Consider the following 18,573-nt stretch of genomic DNA (forward strand, 5'->3'; position numbering starts at 1 on the left):
GCATACAAATCAACCACAAAGCACCCACAGTTTAAGGGGACTATCTGGGTCATTAAAAGATACCTTCCTGATGCTGTGAGGGGAATAAATGACATTGGGCAAACTGTCCAACAACATACCCAAAAGGCAGTTCAGATGCATCTTCTTGCAAGGAAGTTTGCTCGCCAGTTGGAACAAAAAATCATTGCAAAACATGCATTTGGAGAGGTCCTAAGGTATAGAAAGATCTACTACGGGGAAGATGATAAAGGAGAATTTGCTACTGTGGAGATTATTGATGGACAGTTTACCAAGTACTTAAACAATACTGGTGATTGTTGTGTCGAGGAAACAGATGTTATGGGTCAGAAGGCTCAATGTGTAACCCATTTTTCTTATGAAAAGTCAGACAAAAAACTAATGCTGCTAGACATACAAGGACATACGGTAGCTTCAAAGGGACAAACACTTTCCTCTCTCTTTTTTTTCACTTGCGACTTAGCTGCTACTTTCTTGCGACTTAGCTGCGACTTTCTTGCTACTTTCTTGCGACTTAGCTGCGACTTTCTTGCGACTTAGCTGCGACTTTCTTGCTACTTTCTTGCGACTTAGCTGCGACTTTCTTCCTACTTTCTAGCGACTTAGCTGCGACTTTCTTGCTACTTTCTTGCGACTTAGCTGCGACTTTCTTGCTACTTTCTTGCGACTTAGCTGCGACTTTCTTACCACTTTCTTGCGACTTAGCTGCGACTTTTTTGCTACTTCCTTGCGACTTAGCTGCGACTTTCTTGCTACTTTCTTGCGACCTAGCTGCGACTTTCCTGCTACTTTCTTGCGACTTAGCTGCCTGGTGCATCAGCCGGCCAGGTTGTTTTATTTGAAAACAACGTAGACTCCTATAAACAATAGGTAGTCTGTTTTGCCTTGGCTTTACAGTATAGCTATGAAGTTTTTCGCCGTTTTCACTTTCATTTCGGTGTGCTCTACATCGCTGGCAGTGCTTCCATCTTACTCTCCGGCAATAAGGAACAATGCAGTAATGCGCGACGAGATAATAAAGGACTACTTCAATCTTGGGCTTACTGCACCTGAAATTGCATTATTTCTCGTAAGTGTACATGGTATCGGGATCTCGTTAAGACAATTGAAGAGAATACTCAGACGGTTGGGATGTACAAGACGTCGGCGTCGAAGTAATTTGAATGAGGTGGTAGAAGCAGTCGAGGAGGAACTGAAGGGGAGTGGAAGCCTTCTCGGATATCGAGCAATGCATCAGAGACTCATCAATCAGCACGGTCTTGTTACTACGAGGGAAGTCGTTCGACATGTTTTGAGGGTTTTTGATCCTGAAGGAGTGGAGCATAGGTCACAGCATAGACTACGACGACGAATTTACAAGTGTAAAGGACCAAATTACTTATGGCACATTGACGGCTACGACAAACTAAAACCGTTTGGATTCTGCATTCAAGGTGCAATTGAAGGCTTTAGTCGAAGGATCCTATGGCTGGAGGTTGCATCTTCGAACAACGACCCTCGTATAGTAGCTCAATATTTCTTAGACTATGCAAGACAGTTAGGAGGTACGGCAAGGATTGTACGTGGAGATAGGGGATCTGAGAACAGGAACTTAGCAGCTATTCAGCGTTTCTTTCGGCGGTCCATGAATGACGACTTTGCAGGTGATAAAAGTTTCATGTATGGGAAATCTACAGCAAACCAAAGAATTGAAGCATGGTGGGGACGTTTAAGGCAAGGATGTGCAGAATGATGGATTACATTTTTAAGGACTCAAGAGATTCTGGTTTATATCGCGATGATGATATAATACACCGCGAATGCCTGAAGTTCTGTTTCATGGATGTCATACAAAGTGAACTAAACAGAGCTGCACTAGTGTGGAATGTTCACCGAATTCGGCCGTCTAGCAATGTGGAATCTCGGTCGGGAAAGCCAGATGTACTCCACTTCATTCCGGCAACAGCTGAGAGTCAAGATTATATGACTCCCGTTGACATCGACGAAATCGAAATCGCACAGGATACGTGTGCCGAGCAACCACAAGCGAAAGGATGTCCTCACTTTAAAGAGTTCTGCGATCTAGAACCAGCTACAACAGCAGAGGAGGCTCTCCAACTCTACTTAGATCTACTGGACCATATAATGCCATACCATAGAAGAATGGTTGAATTTCATTCCTGTTCACAGGCTACCCAGCATGAGCAGTGTTTTTGGTACAGTCAAAAACAAAGCTTTGTATGCGGTTAGTTAAGGGGCTATGTTAGGTTCGCAAATATTCAGTGTGGCCAAATGTACATCGCAAGGTATTTATTGTTGGTCAGATCTAATGCCGCTATCATTTTGTGGCTGGATACCGAGCCACACAAGTAAATCAATTAAAAATGCTAATTAAAATCAACTTTATTTCTTCTGTGTTTAACAACAACAAACATATGAAACATATGTGTGAACTGCGGTTATGAGACGTATATGAGAACGATCCTTCGCAGTAAAGCACTATTTGAGCAATAGTGAAAATCAGACCTGAAAAAAATTTCAGGCCTGTACGCAGTTCACACATATGTTTCATATGTTTGTTGTTGTTTGATTTATCATCTACGGGTTTATATCGAATTAATTTGATGGCCTGCTCCCAGTTGGCTTGTTAGCTCAATTGGTAGAGCGCTGCACTAGCATCGCAGAGGTCAGTGGTTCGAGTCCCGTACAGGCCTGAAATTTTTTTCAGGTCTGATTTTCACTATTGCTCAAATAGTGCTTTACTGCGAAGGATCGTTCTCATATACGTCTTCTGTGTTTCCAACATGTTTTCTAAATGTGGAAAGGAACTTAAACTCTTGACACTAAGAACAGATTATTTTCATTCATAAACTACACACCTGTGAGGGAGAGAAATTGCCTGACCCACCATTCACACTTTTTACAGTATAGCGTATTATAAAGATATCATCTGGCCTGGTAATTCGAAATCTATGAACTCAACAAGGTAGAACAGCAAAGTAAATTGCAGGTAAAGAACTATTTTCCATTCCGTTTTAAAAGTGTTATGTTAACACAACCTATTAGAGTACACATGAATGACATGTATAAAAAAAAAGGAATAATTAATCCCCTATTGCGATGAGCAGCATTATCCTTATTATCTCAGTGCAAGTATGCCGCCCCCGCAAACCGAACCAAGAGCTTGCAAATCTCCATCTGTTGTCATCCTCACAGCTGTAAAGTCCATCTGTAGTAAGGAAAAATGAGTTTATCTTAGAGAATAGTATGGAGTCAAACTAGTCAAGTAAAATAAGCCACTTGAGGTGTAATACGAATACGTAAACTGTGAAAAAAAATACATAAAATACTTGCGGGTCCTATGGGTATATTTCCCAAGATAAGAAACACAAAAAGAAAAAAATGGCAACAGATACTATAGAATAATACATGGATGTATACAGATATGGAAAGTCGCAGCTAAGTCGCAAGAAAGTAGCAAGAAAGTCGCAGCTAAGTCGCAAGAAAGTAGCAAGAAAGTCGCAGCTAAGTCGCAAGAAAGTAGCAAGAAAGTCGCAGCTAAGTCACAGGAAAGTAGTAGCTAAGTCGCAAGTGAAAAATAAGAGAGAGGAAAGTGTATATCCCTTTGAAGCCACCGTACGCAGCTAAGTCGCAAGAAAGTAGCAAGAAAGTCGCAGCTAAGTCGCAGGAAAGTAGTAGCTAAGTCGCAAGTGAAAAATAAGAGAGAGGAAAGTGTATGTCCCTTTGAAGCCACCGTACGCAGTTAAGTCGCAAGAAAGTAGCAAGAAAGTCGCAGCTAAGTCGCAAGAAAGTAGCAGATAAGTCGCAAGTGAAAAAAAACAGAGAGAGGAAAGTGTATGTCCCTTTGAAGCCACCGTAAGGACATGGGTACGAGTTATTCGACCCAGAAATTGCTTCTCATGAATTTTTTGATGGTAGTGCATTCTAGGTTTGTTTGGCAGCCCTCGGCCTTGTGGCAGCGTTTGGCCACCAACAAATATTTTTTTCCGACCGCGGGAAAAAAAAAAAAAAACTAGTGGCAGCGCTCGGCCGGGTAGTATTTAATTTTCATTTGATTTCATTTATCTTTGGTTTCATTTTATTTCTATTTTACATTTTACTTTCACTTGCTTTTATTTTAAAAAGAAAAATGAGAAATAAATAGAAATAAAAAAAAATAACAAAAATAATTCCTACAAATTTGAATATTTTTAATGGCAGTTCTCGGTCACCATACCACCTGTGCTTGAAAGTCCTTGAATTTCATGTTTTGTTTTCAAGGACTTGAAAACCCTTGAATTTAGACTAAGGTCCTTGAAAATTTCTGAAAAGTCCTTGAAAATAAGCTCAGGTGAATCAAAGTCCAAGTTTTCTTTTGTTTTCGATGTTTCTAGTACAAATCGCTAAAACGAGTTTCCTTTTCAAATCCCGCGTCCGGTTACGTTATTTGACACGTGATTTTTATTTATTTTGTAACCTTGGTTACCTAGCTCATGATCACTCTGATATGCATTCTTGAAGTCACGCTCGTTGGACTTATCGGCCGGTCCTGCAATGTTTTTTCTTTTTTTATTAGCTCCTATTTAATGCAGATGGTACTTGAATTTGAGAGCCAAGGTCCTTGAAAATGGCCTAAAAAGTCCTTGAAAGTCCTTAAATTGGGTTCCTGAAAAAGTGCAAGAACCCTGTTTACCTACCTTTCCTGATCACTTAGGTCTGTTTAACTGACCTTTCTCTCCTTTCGTATTCCATGTAATTAATGATACATCACAGCATTATTTTAACCAGAAATATTTGCAAGAACAATGGTTGGCATCCATAATGACCTCCTGGTCATTAAATCCCTTCGAAAGCCTCACCCCATATAACCCAGAGTGCAGTGGGTGGCGGTTTACTTCGACTGGTGTATAATTGTTTGATAAGCGTGGACCTCGACCACTAAATTTTAAAGGTTTTTAAAAGGTTTGCAACAAACGCTAAGGAAAGGATCACTAACCGCAAAACTTAAACGTGTGTAGAGTGTCTGCCTAACTGTCCCAAGTTTGAAATTATCAGCTGATTCTTAACGCGAAAAGTTAGTTGTTTCGTACCCAGGATTGTGCTTATCGATGAAGATGCACGGCGCTAGCAAGGAATGGAGGGAAAGGGGAATCCCTGAATCACGGTCCTTTCAAAATCTTTAGTCATGTACATATATCTTATCAACCAAGCGCGAGGGTTGTATTGGGAGAATATCGGTCCGAGGTCTTGGCAGTACGGACCGAGCGCAGCGAGGTCCGTAAAAAAAAGACCGAGGGCCGATATATATATCTTATTAACCGAGCGCGAGGGCCTTACTGGGAGAATATCGGCCTGAGGTCTTGACAGGACGGACCGAGCGCAGCGAGGTCCGTACAAAAAAGACCGAGGGCTGATATTCTTCCAGTACGGTCCCGAGCAAGCTTGGTTAATAAGAGATTTGTTATACGACTGAAGTTCAAAGGGACACAGGTGAGGTATCATTCGGGACCATTCGGGACAGTGCCCGGTCCAATACTGGAGAATATTGGACCGGCATTTTGATTGGTTGATTTTAGTTATTGGCCCTCTGACTGCCCGAGTCGTGTAATAATTAGGCGTCGGATCTGACGTCTCAGCGAAAACTACTTAGAGCGGTTGCAGAAAATTAAGAGCAGCGATAGTACTTGAGATATCCTTAAGTAAAAAAATTATATTGGCCTTGGAAGCTGCACTCAAGGAAGTAAGTTTTTGTGTGTAATTCTGATTAACCTTCGCGTAACTTGCTTTTATATTAAGTCCGTCAAAACTTCGCCGACACTTGTTGACAATGTAAAGTTTTTTACATGTATCTTTCGCATCTAGATCAAAGAACGACGCATTCGAATGCATCAATAACTGACCTAGTTCCTCTGGAAATTGTATTCTAGATCTGTGTGTGCATTCGACGTTTTATCTTCGGCTTAGTCTTGACGACTGAGGTCTTCATATCTTCGAAGCAGCTTCGTGAAAATGATCATGTGGGGTTTGGTAGGTGATAATGTACAATTAAAGTTCCAGATTAGCATAAAAGTTTAAAATAACTTTGATAAAATACGCAGCAAAACGATTCAAAATTGATAAATTGGACATGTATTCACACACCCTCAACACGCCTTCTGTTTTCTAAGTAAACTAAAGCGATTTTTTCGTAGCCTTTTTGCGAACAACGTTTTCGCAGAACGTATCATTGTAAAGGTCTCATTCAGAAGCTCACGCACCCTTCATTGATACCGATTGCTATTTTAGTCTCACAGAAAGAAAAACCCTGTTCAAAACCGAGGCTCATGTTGTGTCTGTGTGTCGTACGAAGGTTGTTTGCCCCAACGTTATGTAAGCTTCATAACAAACTGAAATTGTATTTGCTACAGTTATATTCAACTTGTTCCATGACAAAATGTCTCCCGCTTCTCTGGACATATTTTTTAATTTTTGCTCCTGTCTTTGAGGGAAAAGTTGGGAACTTTTTCCAAATACGGGTCAAAGTCCTAAATTACGAAATTAACAATGCTTCCATGGATGTGCTTACTAAGCACAACAGTTGGGTCTTTATATTCTAGAGACTCCTAAGTTTTGGTTGTGTTCGATTTTGTTTTTATTTCCCTTTATTGATTACGAGTATGAATTTTCAAGGCAGTTAAATAGGAATATAAGGTCAAACGAGTCTTAATATTTTGAACACAGTATTTTGAAACGTGAACATGACTCTTCGATCGGTGAAATGGTTATTTCGCAGGGCATGATGTTTATTGACAGAGATGTAACTAGAGCAAAGTTCAACATAACTTCTGAGTTTTGATCAAACACTCTTTTGCAGGTGGCTGTTGTTTCATATCTTCTTGTTTATGAAGGATTTGGGGCTATTGAAAGACATCGAAAGCCAGGACCTGATGAAATAGAACGAGTGATAAATGTTACTCATTCCTCTTTCTGGAAATGTTCAATGTTACAATGCCCAACAGGACATGGATCAACTGTGCCCTGTGCTACCAGTGTCTCAATCAGTACACCAATCATGTGTGTGCCTTGTATTGGTGGGGTAAATTTTTCCGACATTGATGATTACACCCCTTGCAAAAGTTGTCGTAACTGTGACAAGAATGAAGAAAGGTCTGGAGAATGTACCCTTGAGTCAGATACCACAGTGTGTCTAGGAACATGTTACAAAGGCTTCTATATGGATAAAATCTCTGGTGGATGTCATAAGTGCAGTGCCTGTTGCGGGCATGATGAGAAACATCATGAAAAACAGTGTGAAAATTCTGGGCTTTCAAGGAGCATGCAATGCAGGCAAAATCATATCGAGTGTCCTAAAAAACACACCAAAAACAACACTGACATGGATCAGCACAAAAGGGGCCTTACTGGGCCAACAATTGTGGGCATCGTGGTTGGTCTTGTTTTCTCTTTCGTGGTTGGTGTCTGTGTGATCATCTGGTGTCGTCGTAACAGGGACTCTGAATGTATGAGTTCACTTACTGTATATTTTCACAGTTCAGACACCCACCCCCACAATTCTGAGTATTGCCGTGGGCTGAGTACAGGGCAAATGGTTCAACTTCAATTTAAAGGTGAATACTGTTAATTTATATTGATATATATGCAATAACCTCCATTTACACAGACATAAGAATGGATATTTGTCCAAGGACATATAGGCTGGAGCAGATTTTCACACCAAATGAAGACTTAGTGTCTATCGTCCTTCAAATATTTCTTGCCGTGCAGGCCTTAAATGGTTGGTTAGGATGTTCACTTTTCAGTGTTTTCTGGTAAAAATTTATGAATAAGCAATATATATCTTTTCATCTGTAGAGACAACAAATTTTCTCTCATCTTTAATTGAATTTAAACAAAGGTTCTTACTGCATTAGATGTATAAGGTTTCATAATTAGGGAATATCACAGAAAATAATCCCCAGTTTAAGCTGGGGGATGTTCAATCAATTGACAGGCTTTAGACAAAAACAAGCTGGTTTTTTTATGTTACCCATACAAGTAGAAGAGAGTTTGGTTGTACATTTTTATGTTAGAACAGTCACATCAAATTTATTTATTGTTCTTTTACAATCTTCAATCTTTGTGTTGTTCAGAGACTACAGGAGGTACCCTTAAGTCAGGAAAGAAGCCAGTGTACCAACGGGTGAAGTCAGTTCCTGTTGAAACCAGACAAGAGCCAGTAAAGAAAATTCCTAGGTCACATTCACACCCAGGAGCTCTTCCCAAAATCCTAAACAAAAAGCAGGGAACATCTAATCTCAGAAAAGATCCTTCACCACAGATCAGGAGTCTAAGGAACAAAAAATGGGTCAAGCAAGGATATAGTAAGTTTTTTCCCATGGTAATAGTATTTATAGTGACTTGAAGTGTGTTAAGTTTGGATTTGATGAAGGAAATGTGATGTGTTTCCTGGCTGTGCCTGGAAAAGGGGCTGTAAAGGAAACCTAAGTATAAGAACCTACTCACATTGAAACCTCTGACATTAATTATCTTGTTTAAAGAGTTCAAAGAGACTCAAAGCTGATCATGTTTAAATACATTAATCACACAATTGATTAACATTTAAAAAAAGTGTCAACTATGAGGTGAAAATAGCCCTTATACTTATAATGCTTATTATAGTTACTTTAAATTTATTTGTAGTTCCTGTGCCAACAATTCAGTTCCCTGCATTTAAGGAGGATGAAGCCATTGAGCATTCTTCAAATCCAGGCCCATTAATAGGTAATTGTTATTCAATTTTTTTCAGTTTCATTATGTGAACGATCTACATTATGATACCAATTAAATTTTAGGTGTTCTTTCAAAGGTACTGACAATTTTTTTTAAAGTTTTCGCGTAGACACACTCTTAAGTATGTTATCTTTTTCTTTATGAACTACTAGTATTTATATTGTAATGATAAGGAAAGGGCCTACCATAATTTGCAAAACAAATCAAAACAAAATGAAAATCTGTAATTTGCAAAATGAAAATTTGTAATTTGCAAAATGGTGTATGAAAATTAAACTGAGTTTGGAAATCTGTATTTTGAAAGGAGAGAATCCTTGTTTCAGCAAATGTTTTCACCAAGCTGTGGATTTGATGATCTGTTTGGCAGGCAAATAAAATTATAATAATGCTTGAAACTCAAGAATATCAGAGAGCTTGGGTCAGTTTCATTTTCCCACCAGGCATCATGCATATACACCATATACACCTTTGGCTGTAACATTTTCCGAGAATATGTCCAGTCAGTCATGTTACATATTCAAGTTATATTCATCAACTATTTACATTGATTACAACTTATTAAAGCGGCACACCTACGGCGCCAGGCAATTTTTTAGATTTGACTCAATGGTGCAATTTTTCTTTCACATAGCTGCCCCATTGATTCATTCACAAACATATTGGAGATTTTGCAAAGTACATCACAAAGATTTTTCATTTTGTACTTTCCCTAGCAGTTATAATTTGCTAGGTTGCATGTCAATCCATAATTGTGGTAAACTGACAGGCTCCTCCTTTCAGCCCCCCGAGTTTTTCCAAAGTACAGATTTTGTTTTTTCAAATTGTAAAATTTCATTCACAATTACAGTTTTAGTTACTCTTATTTACAAAATGATCAATTCCTCTTAGATCCTCTGCCAACTCCTTCACAATTTGGACACAATGTGGAAGACATCCCACAGATTTCCCTGCAATCTGTTGATGTTAGATTGCAACAACCTAGTAAGCCAGAGATTGTATGATTGTGTTAAGGATGTATGATGAAAGAAGCATTGTTTGCAAAATTCAATTTTTATTTTTTGATTTGTGACTGTGTGATTTAAGAGGCTTTAAACTAAAAGAATTTAAGGCTACAAACGGGGATGAAATGAGTAAAAGTAGTTTAAAAATTTATAATCTAAATATACACTCAAAATGTTTCTTTTTGAGGGTGCATGATTCCTCAGAAAAAAAAGTTACCGTACAATTTGTTTTTATCTTTTGTTAAATTTTCTCTACCAATGTCTGTTTTGGAAAACACACTATAAAGACAGGTTACTATGCTCATTTTGGAGATACCATGGGCCAGTCTAACAAGCCAATTTGAGCCTGTACTAGTGCTAATTATTTCATCAGTGTAAGGTACATTTTTCCTTAGCTGGAAGCAATGGTTTGTAAATTGACAGTTAAAGAAAACTTTAACCATTTTAACTAAAGAGTTGTTGCTTTCAGTCAAGGTCATAATTTGCATCACGAGGTATCAACAGGCTTTGTGCATACTTTTAGCTGTATCATTTTTTCCCTTCAATGAATTTTTTTTAATTTCTCCATTTTTAAGGCGATAGTTTGAACACCAAATTATGCAATAACAAAATATAGTTCATGGTGCCTTGTTCATGCAAGAGCTAAAGACCAGCATACTTCCTTACCTGGTCCACTGAAAAACAATACTGTATTCTCAGAATGCATGTGCCCTTAATTGCCTGATTACGTTATTTTTATGTGCACTACAAGATGCACAGTGCAATACTGGGGAATCACTTTAATCAGTGAGCAGTTAAAATAAGAAATAAAAAATGAAAATATTTGTGAACTCCCAACTAGTGGCTTTGTAGCCCAGTTGGAATAAGCACCCAAATCAGTCTCAGGGAGGAACAGGTTCATTTTGTTTTGGGGACTGGAAGTAACTCTTTTTTTTTCTTTAACACGAGACCAGGATTGAACTTACTTGCCTTTTTTTGATCTATTACTTGCCAACATGTAGTTAACATGTATGCCCTTGCTGCATGTGAATGGACTCGACCAACCCTGACATGGTGGTCAAAACCCTATAATTTATATTAAATTCTGATGATCCATAAATGTCAGTTTAAGTTTCAGTATCCACCTAGTTGAGACTAAGCTCTGTACAGAATTGATATTGTTTTGTCTTTCCTTTCAGGGCTTGAGAAAAATTCTACATCCACTTCGACAACAGGGCTTTTTAACCCAACTGCAACTGTCCCACAAATTTCTGACATACCTCAAGAATTCCTGGACTATATCCTCAGTAAAAAAGTGACCAAAATAGGCATTCAGTTTTATAGCAAGATTTGTCAGACACTGGACATTTTGCGGGATATACAGGGGGATGATTTCCGCCAGCTTGGTGAAAAAGTTGGTATAGACAAGGTTGCCATCTCGTGGTTGAAACAAAGAGGTAACCCCACAGAGGAAATCTTAAAGCAATTTGATTCAAAGAGAGAAAACTGTGTGGGCAGATTTAAAAGCATTCTAGAAGAAATGGGACGAGATGATGTGGTTATAATAATTGAGAATTGGATTCGGTTTGAGTGGCAAGAAAACATCAAGTCTCAGACTGTTTAAATGTTAGGTCTCAGACGTAGTTGTGACCTCCATCCAACTCTCAAGAATGATCTAGAGGAACATAAATTATGAGACATCTGATAGGTTATATTTTGTTCATAGATTACTATCAGTGATAGCTATCAACCTTTTTACTGGTAAGTATTGAAATTTGACACCAGAAGTCAGTATTTTGGATGCATTTTGTGACCAGAGATATTTTAGGAATGCTTAAACTATTTTGACTAATAACAGTAGATATCAGGACACACTGCCTAGTGAGAAAACCACAAAACAGTATTATAACTGTGGCTTAGCAGTCCATTTATTTTGCATCTGATTGACTGCTTCTTTTACAAAAATTACCCTAATCATCTTGTAACTAGTGGTCTCTCCATGGGGGACTCAGAATTTCTTTGAATGTCTTTCTTATTACACATACATACATACACATACACATACACACGTTAATTGACCACTCCCCATGGGCGCTTTTCGGGGCCAATTCCCACCCAGCAACCACCCCAAGGGGGGACATCCATCACACAGTAATCTCGTGCATGGGAAATTAACGTCTCCTACCCCTAACCCTGCAGGAGACGGGACCTCCATTTATTCGTCCCTATCCGAGAAGACTAGAGTATCTAACCATTTCTTGATATAGAAAGGTAGCATAATCTTCTCACTTGTTTTAAGACCTTGAGTGTTGGACCGGGTTTTACACGGGTTTTCTTTCTTAAACAGGTATACATTTGAGTTTTATGTTACTTGTGAGCTTAAGTTTAAGTTTGTGGAAGCTATAATATATGTAAAAGTTTTCATTTCTATCATATTACTGTCAGTAAAATAATTTTTAAGTAACCCTAGTTTTTATTGTCTGATTTTTGAACAGAAATGCTGAAATATTTTGTACATGTATATGTCAATTAAAAATTGCAGGTTGCAGTAAAGACGACAAGCAGGTATAATCTTAGCTGGCATAAAAAACTGCTTGATATGTATTTTAATTTCTTATCAGCCTGGGCCTAGTTGTTCAAAGGATGGATAACACTATTCAAAGATAAACTGATATCTAGCAGATAAGTATTAACAAAATGCAGCCACGATCCATCAGATAGTGATTTATCCAGTGGATAGCGTTATCCACCTTACAATCAACTGGGGTCTGTGCACTACAACAATGTGTGCAGGAGAAGCTTGCTCTATATAATTACTGGCAAGAAATGATTATGTTATTCTTGTTATTGTTGTTAGAAATATTACTTCTCAAATATTTATTCCAATTTTTTGCTTAACTTTTATTTAAATGAAAGCTCAAAGAACTTTCTTATCATTAGTTATTGTAAATAGAAGGAGCAGTAAATTTTTGCAATAATTGTATAGTTTCTATAATTTGAGATGTTCTTCTCTTTATGCACAGATGTTTCACTTACGGTACAAGTGATGAATGATGAGTGAAACAATAAACTTAGAATTTTTCTACTTTTAAGGTGGCTAGAATTTTCGAAAAAGATAGTAAACTGAAGCTTGACTATTTGTGGTGAATAGTTTTCACTCATGTATTTAAGAGCCCCTCTTTGGGTGAACAATTTTTTGTGCCATAGATATGTAAGACTTTTGATAATGATAAATTTTGTGCCTATTATAACTGTACAAGGCAAGAGCTACTGGTATTTAAGAGCATTCACGATAAGTAAATATTGCACCTAATATAACTTTACAAGGCAAAGAACTTAGTGAGGAAATGGTGATGCCAGATAGTACAATTTTTGTTTTTTGTAATGCAGATTTACCAATATGTATAAACCTAACTCGTGGACATTGCGGTAGTCAGAAAGTAATAGGGTATCTAGGATGGGGCATGGCATTTTATGTCTGTTTCCATCTTTTAAGCCTCTTCCTAGCAAATTAAGTAAGAGGTTTAACAAATATGTAAAATCTGGCAGCTTTGAATATATATCTTCAACTAAGTTCTATCTCTTGTTTTTGTCAAGAAAAATAATTTTATTTGGTTATATTCAAAATTTTGGAACACTTGTAGCTATCTTTAGATAAGAAAATAATTATATGAACTTGTAAAAACATTTGCACTTTAAATTCATGCTCTAACTGTGTGAGTCCTTTAGTCTACATGTTATAGTAGACATAACATGTTAACTCTGTTAAATTTGTAAAACTTATGAAAAATACAGTACCACTGAAATATTAACAGAAGATATTCTATGAGTCTTAGACAAGTGAAAGTTATGTTGAACCCTCTCTTTAGACAACTGAATCCCTCTAGCAACCCTGGTCATAAAGGTTGTGAACTGCACACCCCTCTCCATCCCCATTAGCCTCCATTAGGCTCAATCAGTCATTAAGCAGGTTATGAGCCCACACTCCTTCAAAGAGAGGATTGATGATCGGCAAATTGTAATTATATGTTTTTGCTTATTTTTCACCCTCCGCCCGAACGAGTCTAGCTTCACAGACTTTGCATTCGTACTTTGTTAACTTTTCAAACTGAACATTTCACATTTTCTCCGAGTGATGACCCCGCCTTTCATGTCAACCTAGGGGTCTTCGTCGGGTGTGGTCACAGGCAGCCCAAGCTCACAACTAGAAAAGCGGACGTGACTCTTAACGTGTTGCGCAACGTTTTATAGTTATAAAGGTTTGTATGGGATGTTATCGGTTTGCCTTAAAGGAGAGAAAAAAATGTCTTGTTTTGAAATAAAATGGGCTTACCTTATTGCTTTGTTGTTTAATTTGTTGATTCCGAGCGTCTCAGGCCATTTTGAGGCGTCTTCGGCGAGTTAGCACTATGTTGGTGTTCAACTGCTAAAAGAAAGTCTTTCTTTTTAGCAGTTGAATGAATATATCTTCAACTAAGTTCTATCTCTTGTCTTTTTCTGAATTCAGGACCCAGCTAGTGCAATCTACACCGATAAGTGTTTCATTTGCAATTCAAAAGCCTGATGTGGTATCCATAGAAAATGCGATCATTATGAATGTACATACAACAGGACATGAACATGGTGAAAGTATGAAATGGATCAGAGGACTTACATACACTATGGGTGTTTCTTTTTTTTGTCATACCAAGTAAGGAAAAACAGATGAATGAGAAATGTTATACCAGTAGCTGCATTTTCTGCCTTAAATCAGAATGATGTGGAAAGCCCTGAGTTGCAAAGGAGGATTGATGGGTACTGTACCCCTGGTTCTAATAGATCAAGAAGAAATTCAAATACAGTTGTTTTTTTTAAAAGGATGATGGAGTTGAAACAGGTGATCAGCTTGAGAACATTGCTGACAAAGACTCAGTTCAGAGAGGTGAAATTAAGGAAAACTAAAGGCTTATTAATCAAATTTACTGTAATTAAGGGTTATGCAGCCAAAATAATGATAGCTTTGGAGAATACAACACATTGCCCTTTGGAGTGATTGTGATCTCTAGAATAGCAGTAATTACACTGAGTACCATAAAAACCCACAGATAAGCCGCACCTTTTTTCCATATATCGTCACCATGGGGTGCAGCTTATCTGCTGGAACATTTGAAAAAGGTGTCGTATTATCTGGACACCAATTTCCGTGTTCATGTCTGATCTAATGCCAGGTTACTAAGATTCAAATGTTCTGCTCACGTTTTTGTTGTAATGCAAAAATCTATTGCTAAACTGTGTTGAATGAAGAAATTTCTGTCAACAAATACCAGAAAAAGATCAATCTTATCATATGTCAAAGTGGGTAGAAATGATGTTCATTATAATAAAGTGCTAAAATTGTGGGTAAGACTTTGAAGTATTTTCCATTGCAATGTTAATAGTGAGTTTACGTTCGATAAACAGTGGATGAAGAAGACTTCTCAAGACTCGACTTCAGATTTCTTTTGATTTCTTTAAAAAAAAAACTTTTTTTCCAAAATTTGAGCTGCTAAATTCAGGATGTGGCTTATCCACGGGTTTTTACAGTATTTTCCTTATCTACTATGGTAATTATGTCATGACACTTTTTTACTTTTTTCTTCCACTGAAAGATAAAATCAGTCATTTTCATTTCTGGTAAGATATATTTATATTTATAACATTCCAGTCTCTAGCCTTCAAAAGAATTGTTCACAAGGTTGTAGATCCTCACTTACTGTGAATTTTGCCAAAGTGAACCCTTAGTCTATAAGCTTACAAGAAAGTTTTAAAAATGAAATTTTGCCACCAACGTTAGTGACATGTTTCTATACCCTTAATTGAAAATATGACACATATTTTGCCTTTTCGATTCTCATCTACTTGTTGTTGATATGCAAGGGGGAAACCATAGAGCAGGCTGTAACTCAACTCCACTTCCTCAACCTCTAAAGGACAACCTTGGGTAATCAACCTGCATAACAGATGTACCTCAACCTGTCATCTGTAAAATGTGTAGGCCACTTGACGTTGAAAGTCAGAGATGAGAACGATTATGCTTGAATATGAACTTGGCCTTGCACCATCAGAGATCACTTCCATCAAACAAAAAAGACCCATCTTTTGTGCTTTTAATAGAGAAGTTTGCAATCAAGCCACACTGGAACACTTGATTATCTCAAATCCATATCAACAAAACTTGAGCAATACGATGTGATTCAGGTTACAGATAACTGGGTACAAAATCAAATGCAGTTCACTTAAGCTAGCAAGAAACTTGGCAAGATCTTTGTTTCAATGAAAAATTAAGTTTCAATCCCAATCATTTTTTTTAGCATTTTTGAATGAGAATGAATGTAAATTAACTTCACACCTTAAAATTAATGTCATTTTGAAGCCTTTAAACCAGAAGAGAAAATGATAGAAAAGAAAAGAGGGAAGGTACAGGGTTAAGAAAATTGTACTCTTGAAGGCTGTGATACCTAGCGATTTTCCTGGATTACTCCTCTAGCTTTTCTGGTGTGTAATTTTTTAGTTGGTGAGGTTTTTTAGTTAATCCTGTTTCAGGAATGGCCAAAATAAAAATTATTTGTTTAAGTTATAAAATTCCACTCCCTACCCCTTCCTATCACATTTGTAAATAACAAGACCAGGCACGTTTTATACTTTTTAGATCATAGAATTTTAACATTCTTTTTTCTATCTTTAGAAATTTCTTAGTTTGGCCTTTGTAAAAATATTGCACTATTCATTTTAACGTGTACAGTTATACTTTTGATTTTGATTTGGTTTCTCCACCAGCACTTTAACATGACATTTCTAGCTCTTGTACTGAAGCTTCAATGATCATCCACTTGGCAGTCTCCAAAAGTAGATAATGATATAACATGACTTACCGTGTAGAGTTTTTAAAGTGCTACTGAAACGAAATTTTCGTATCTGAAATATTTGCTCTAACCTGTAGTTTTGAATATGCTTATCATCATGAGATAATTTGCTTTGGCCAAAAAGAAGCGAAAGATATCTTTTTTAACCGTTCAAATCAAAAATTTTACACAAAACCATGTCCGGGCCCTGGTACCGAGCGAAATGGAGTGATGACGTCACTGGTTGTGTTCACTCCGATAGCGTGGTTTATTTCACTCACTGTTTGTTTGTATTCGGGGGCGAAGGAGATGGCAGACATTGAAGTTTTGTCAAGTGAATCTTCTTCTGAACGAAGCGAAGTTGTCTCCAGTAGCGAAGAGGAAAATGGTGGCGTAAAATGGGGTTGACAGGCCTACACGACTCCCAAGCGTGTGTTTAGAGTAGCCTATTCAAAGTTTAGCCCTCACGAGTATGTCTTTGAGCGACCGCCCTCTTTTGTAAGATACGAGCGGCGGATTTTTGTATAGTTCGCTCAGTAGTGGTTGTGTTTCTATTAAATGCCAGTTTTTCATGAGAATATGCTTTATGTGTGGCACTGAGTACGCACATCAGGGATTGCGTCTTTTTCGAATCGTTCGCCTTTGTAGATGTACAGCTATTTTTTTTTACTGTCTGCGCCACGCGCGCTGATTCGATCGTACTACAGTTCTTAGTGTTCAGTGTTCCAGCCGTTTTGGCTCATTTTCTGTTCTTTATTTCGGTATTAAAACGAACGATTTCACGTTCATAGAAGCACATCATGTGATCGCCTTTACTGTTTCTTGCTCCGCGTTGTTAAGGATTTGCTTTATCTCATTTTTTAAATCCTCGTCTGCTCTTATTTTGGCCCTCGCCCTATATTGTAGGGATTCTGGGCATGTTCTGCCAGGCATTTGGTACAGAGGGATTTGTTCGTTATCCTCAGACTTGCCGATTAGATCATCTTCAGTGGCGGTGTCGTATGAGGCTTCCATGTTTTCGTCATTCTCTGAATGGCATTGCTTTGGCCCGGGGGGTTTAGTAGCCCATCTGCCGTTATAATGTCTTTCGAAATTTTCTGTAGATGGTCAGGCAAGACCATGGTTTCGATCCTTATCTTGTGGATCTCGTCAGTTGCCGATTAACTAAATAGACTGGTAGAGATTCGTTCTCGGTATCAGTCGGGAATTTTGCTCCCTATCCAGGCGAACCTCTCGCAAATAGCCAAGATGTCGATGTGGCCGCCGATGAATAAGACGAGGATGGCATTTTGCCCGAAATCATCTTTTTCGGCCTCCCAACATGCAAGCCACACTCCGTGCTTTTACCCTTCTTTCACAGAAGTACACAACCAGTGACGTCACAGGGCTGTTTTGGCCGCGCCAAGATGGCCGCCAATTTTGATCTCAGCCGGTCAACTTCGAATGCTCAAAAATGTACTTTCCGGTATGCTTTGGCCCCAAAAAAGTACACAGCGTTTGCAAATAACGTTCAAGCTCTATTATATTGCAAAAATCTTGGATATGAAAATTACGTTTCAGTAGCACTTTAATTAAAATAACTGTTTGTTACAAACACAAATGAATGAAATGCTTTATTAGCTTGGAAACAGCATTATTATCTCAGGGGAAAAAATAGTTTTAATAATAGTCATGATATTATAGTTATGCTCCTTAAAAAACATAATTGTTCCTCTGGTGAATCATTTTGAAGCGCATTGTTTTACAGTCCATATCCTGTTAAGGCCCGGTTCAGACGCCGATCTTTTCATGGGCCGAAACTAATTCCTTGAATTAAGTACATGAAAAGATCGGCGTCTGAATCGATTTGGAACGGTTCACCCATTCTTCCCGCATGGCTTGGCCGAGAATTTCGCCTTTGGAACTGCTTTGATTCAGACGCCGTACTTTTTAGGTAATGAATAAAGGCTGATAGTCTCTAAAGAAAC

General features: G+C 38.0%; 2 protein-coding genes across 7 annotated transcripts; both read left to right on the top strand.

The window, feature by feature from the left end:
- The first annotated feature begins 781 nt into the window (after window positions 1-781).
- Window positions 782-2,247, top strand: LOC148733389 (uncharacterized). The gene is given in 2 exon segments (XM_088757994.1): window positions 782-1,760; window positions 1,763-2,247. Coding segments are annotated over 2 exon segments (1,323 nt in total). The 5' UTR covers window positions 782-922.
- Window positions 2,248-5,584: 3,337 nt separating this feature from the next.
- LOC111324498 (uncharacterized) lies at window positions 5,585-14,774 on the top strand. Of its 6 annotated transcripts, XM_022928073.2 has the most exons (9): window positions 5,585-5,737; window positions 5,925-6,024; window positions 6,851-7,604; window positions 8,127-8,357; window positions 8,677-8,757; window positions 9,655-9,747; window positions 10,946-11,203; window positions 11,473-11,507; window positions 12,289-14,774. In XM_022928073.2, exons 2-8 carry the CDS (start codon window positions 6,007-6,009, stop codon window positions 11,484-11,486), a joined length of 1,449 nt encoding a protein of 482 aa, XP_022783808.1. In that variant the 5' UTR covers window positions 5,585-5,737; window positions 5,925-6,006; the 3' UTR covers window positions 11,487-11,507; window positions 12,289-14,774. The 6 variants fall into 6 exon arrangements, 5 of the variants coding, with proteins under 5 accessions (XP_022783808.1, XP_022783806.1, XP_022783805.1 ...); XR_002694266.2 differs by having other exon boundaries at window positions 10,946-11,507; window positions 12,289-14,083; XM_022928071.2 differs by having other exon boundaries at window positions 11,473-14,774.
- The last annotated feature ends 3,799 nt before the right edge of the window (window positions 14,775-18,573 follow it).

This window comes from Stylophora pistillata, chromosome 4 (assembly GCF_964205215.1).
Source record: "Stylophora pistillata chromosome 4, jaStyPist1.2, whole genome shotgun sequence".
Classification (NCBI taxonomy): Eukaryota; Metazoa; Cnidaria; class Anthozoa; order Scleractinia; family Pocilloporidae; genus Stylophora; species Stylophora pistillata.

What these genes read in the sequence shown, in the direction of transcription:
- LOC111324498 (XM_022928070.2), top strand. An exon ending in GGTTCAACTTCAATTTAAAG is followed by an intron (nt 7,605 to 8,126) that starts GTGAATACTGTT and finishes TGTGTTGTTCAG; the next exon opens with AGACTACAGGAGGTACCCTT. An exon ending in TGTTAGATTGCAACAACCTA is followed by an intron (nt 9,748 to 10,945) that starts GTAAGCCAGAGA and finishes CTTTCCTTTCAG; the next exon opens with GGCTTGAGAAAAATTCTACA.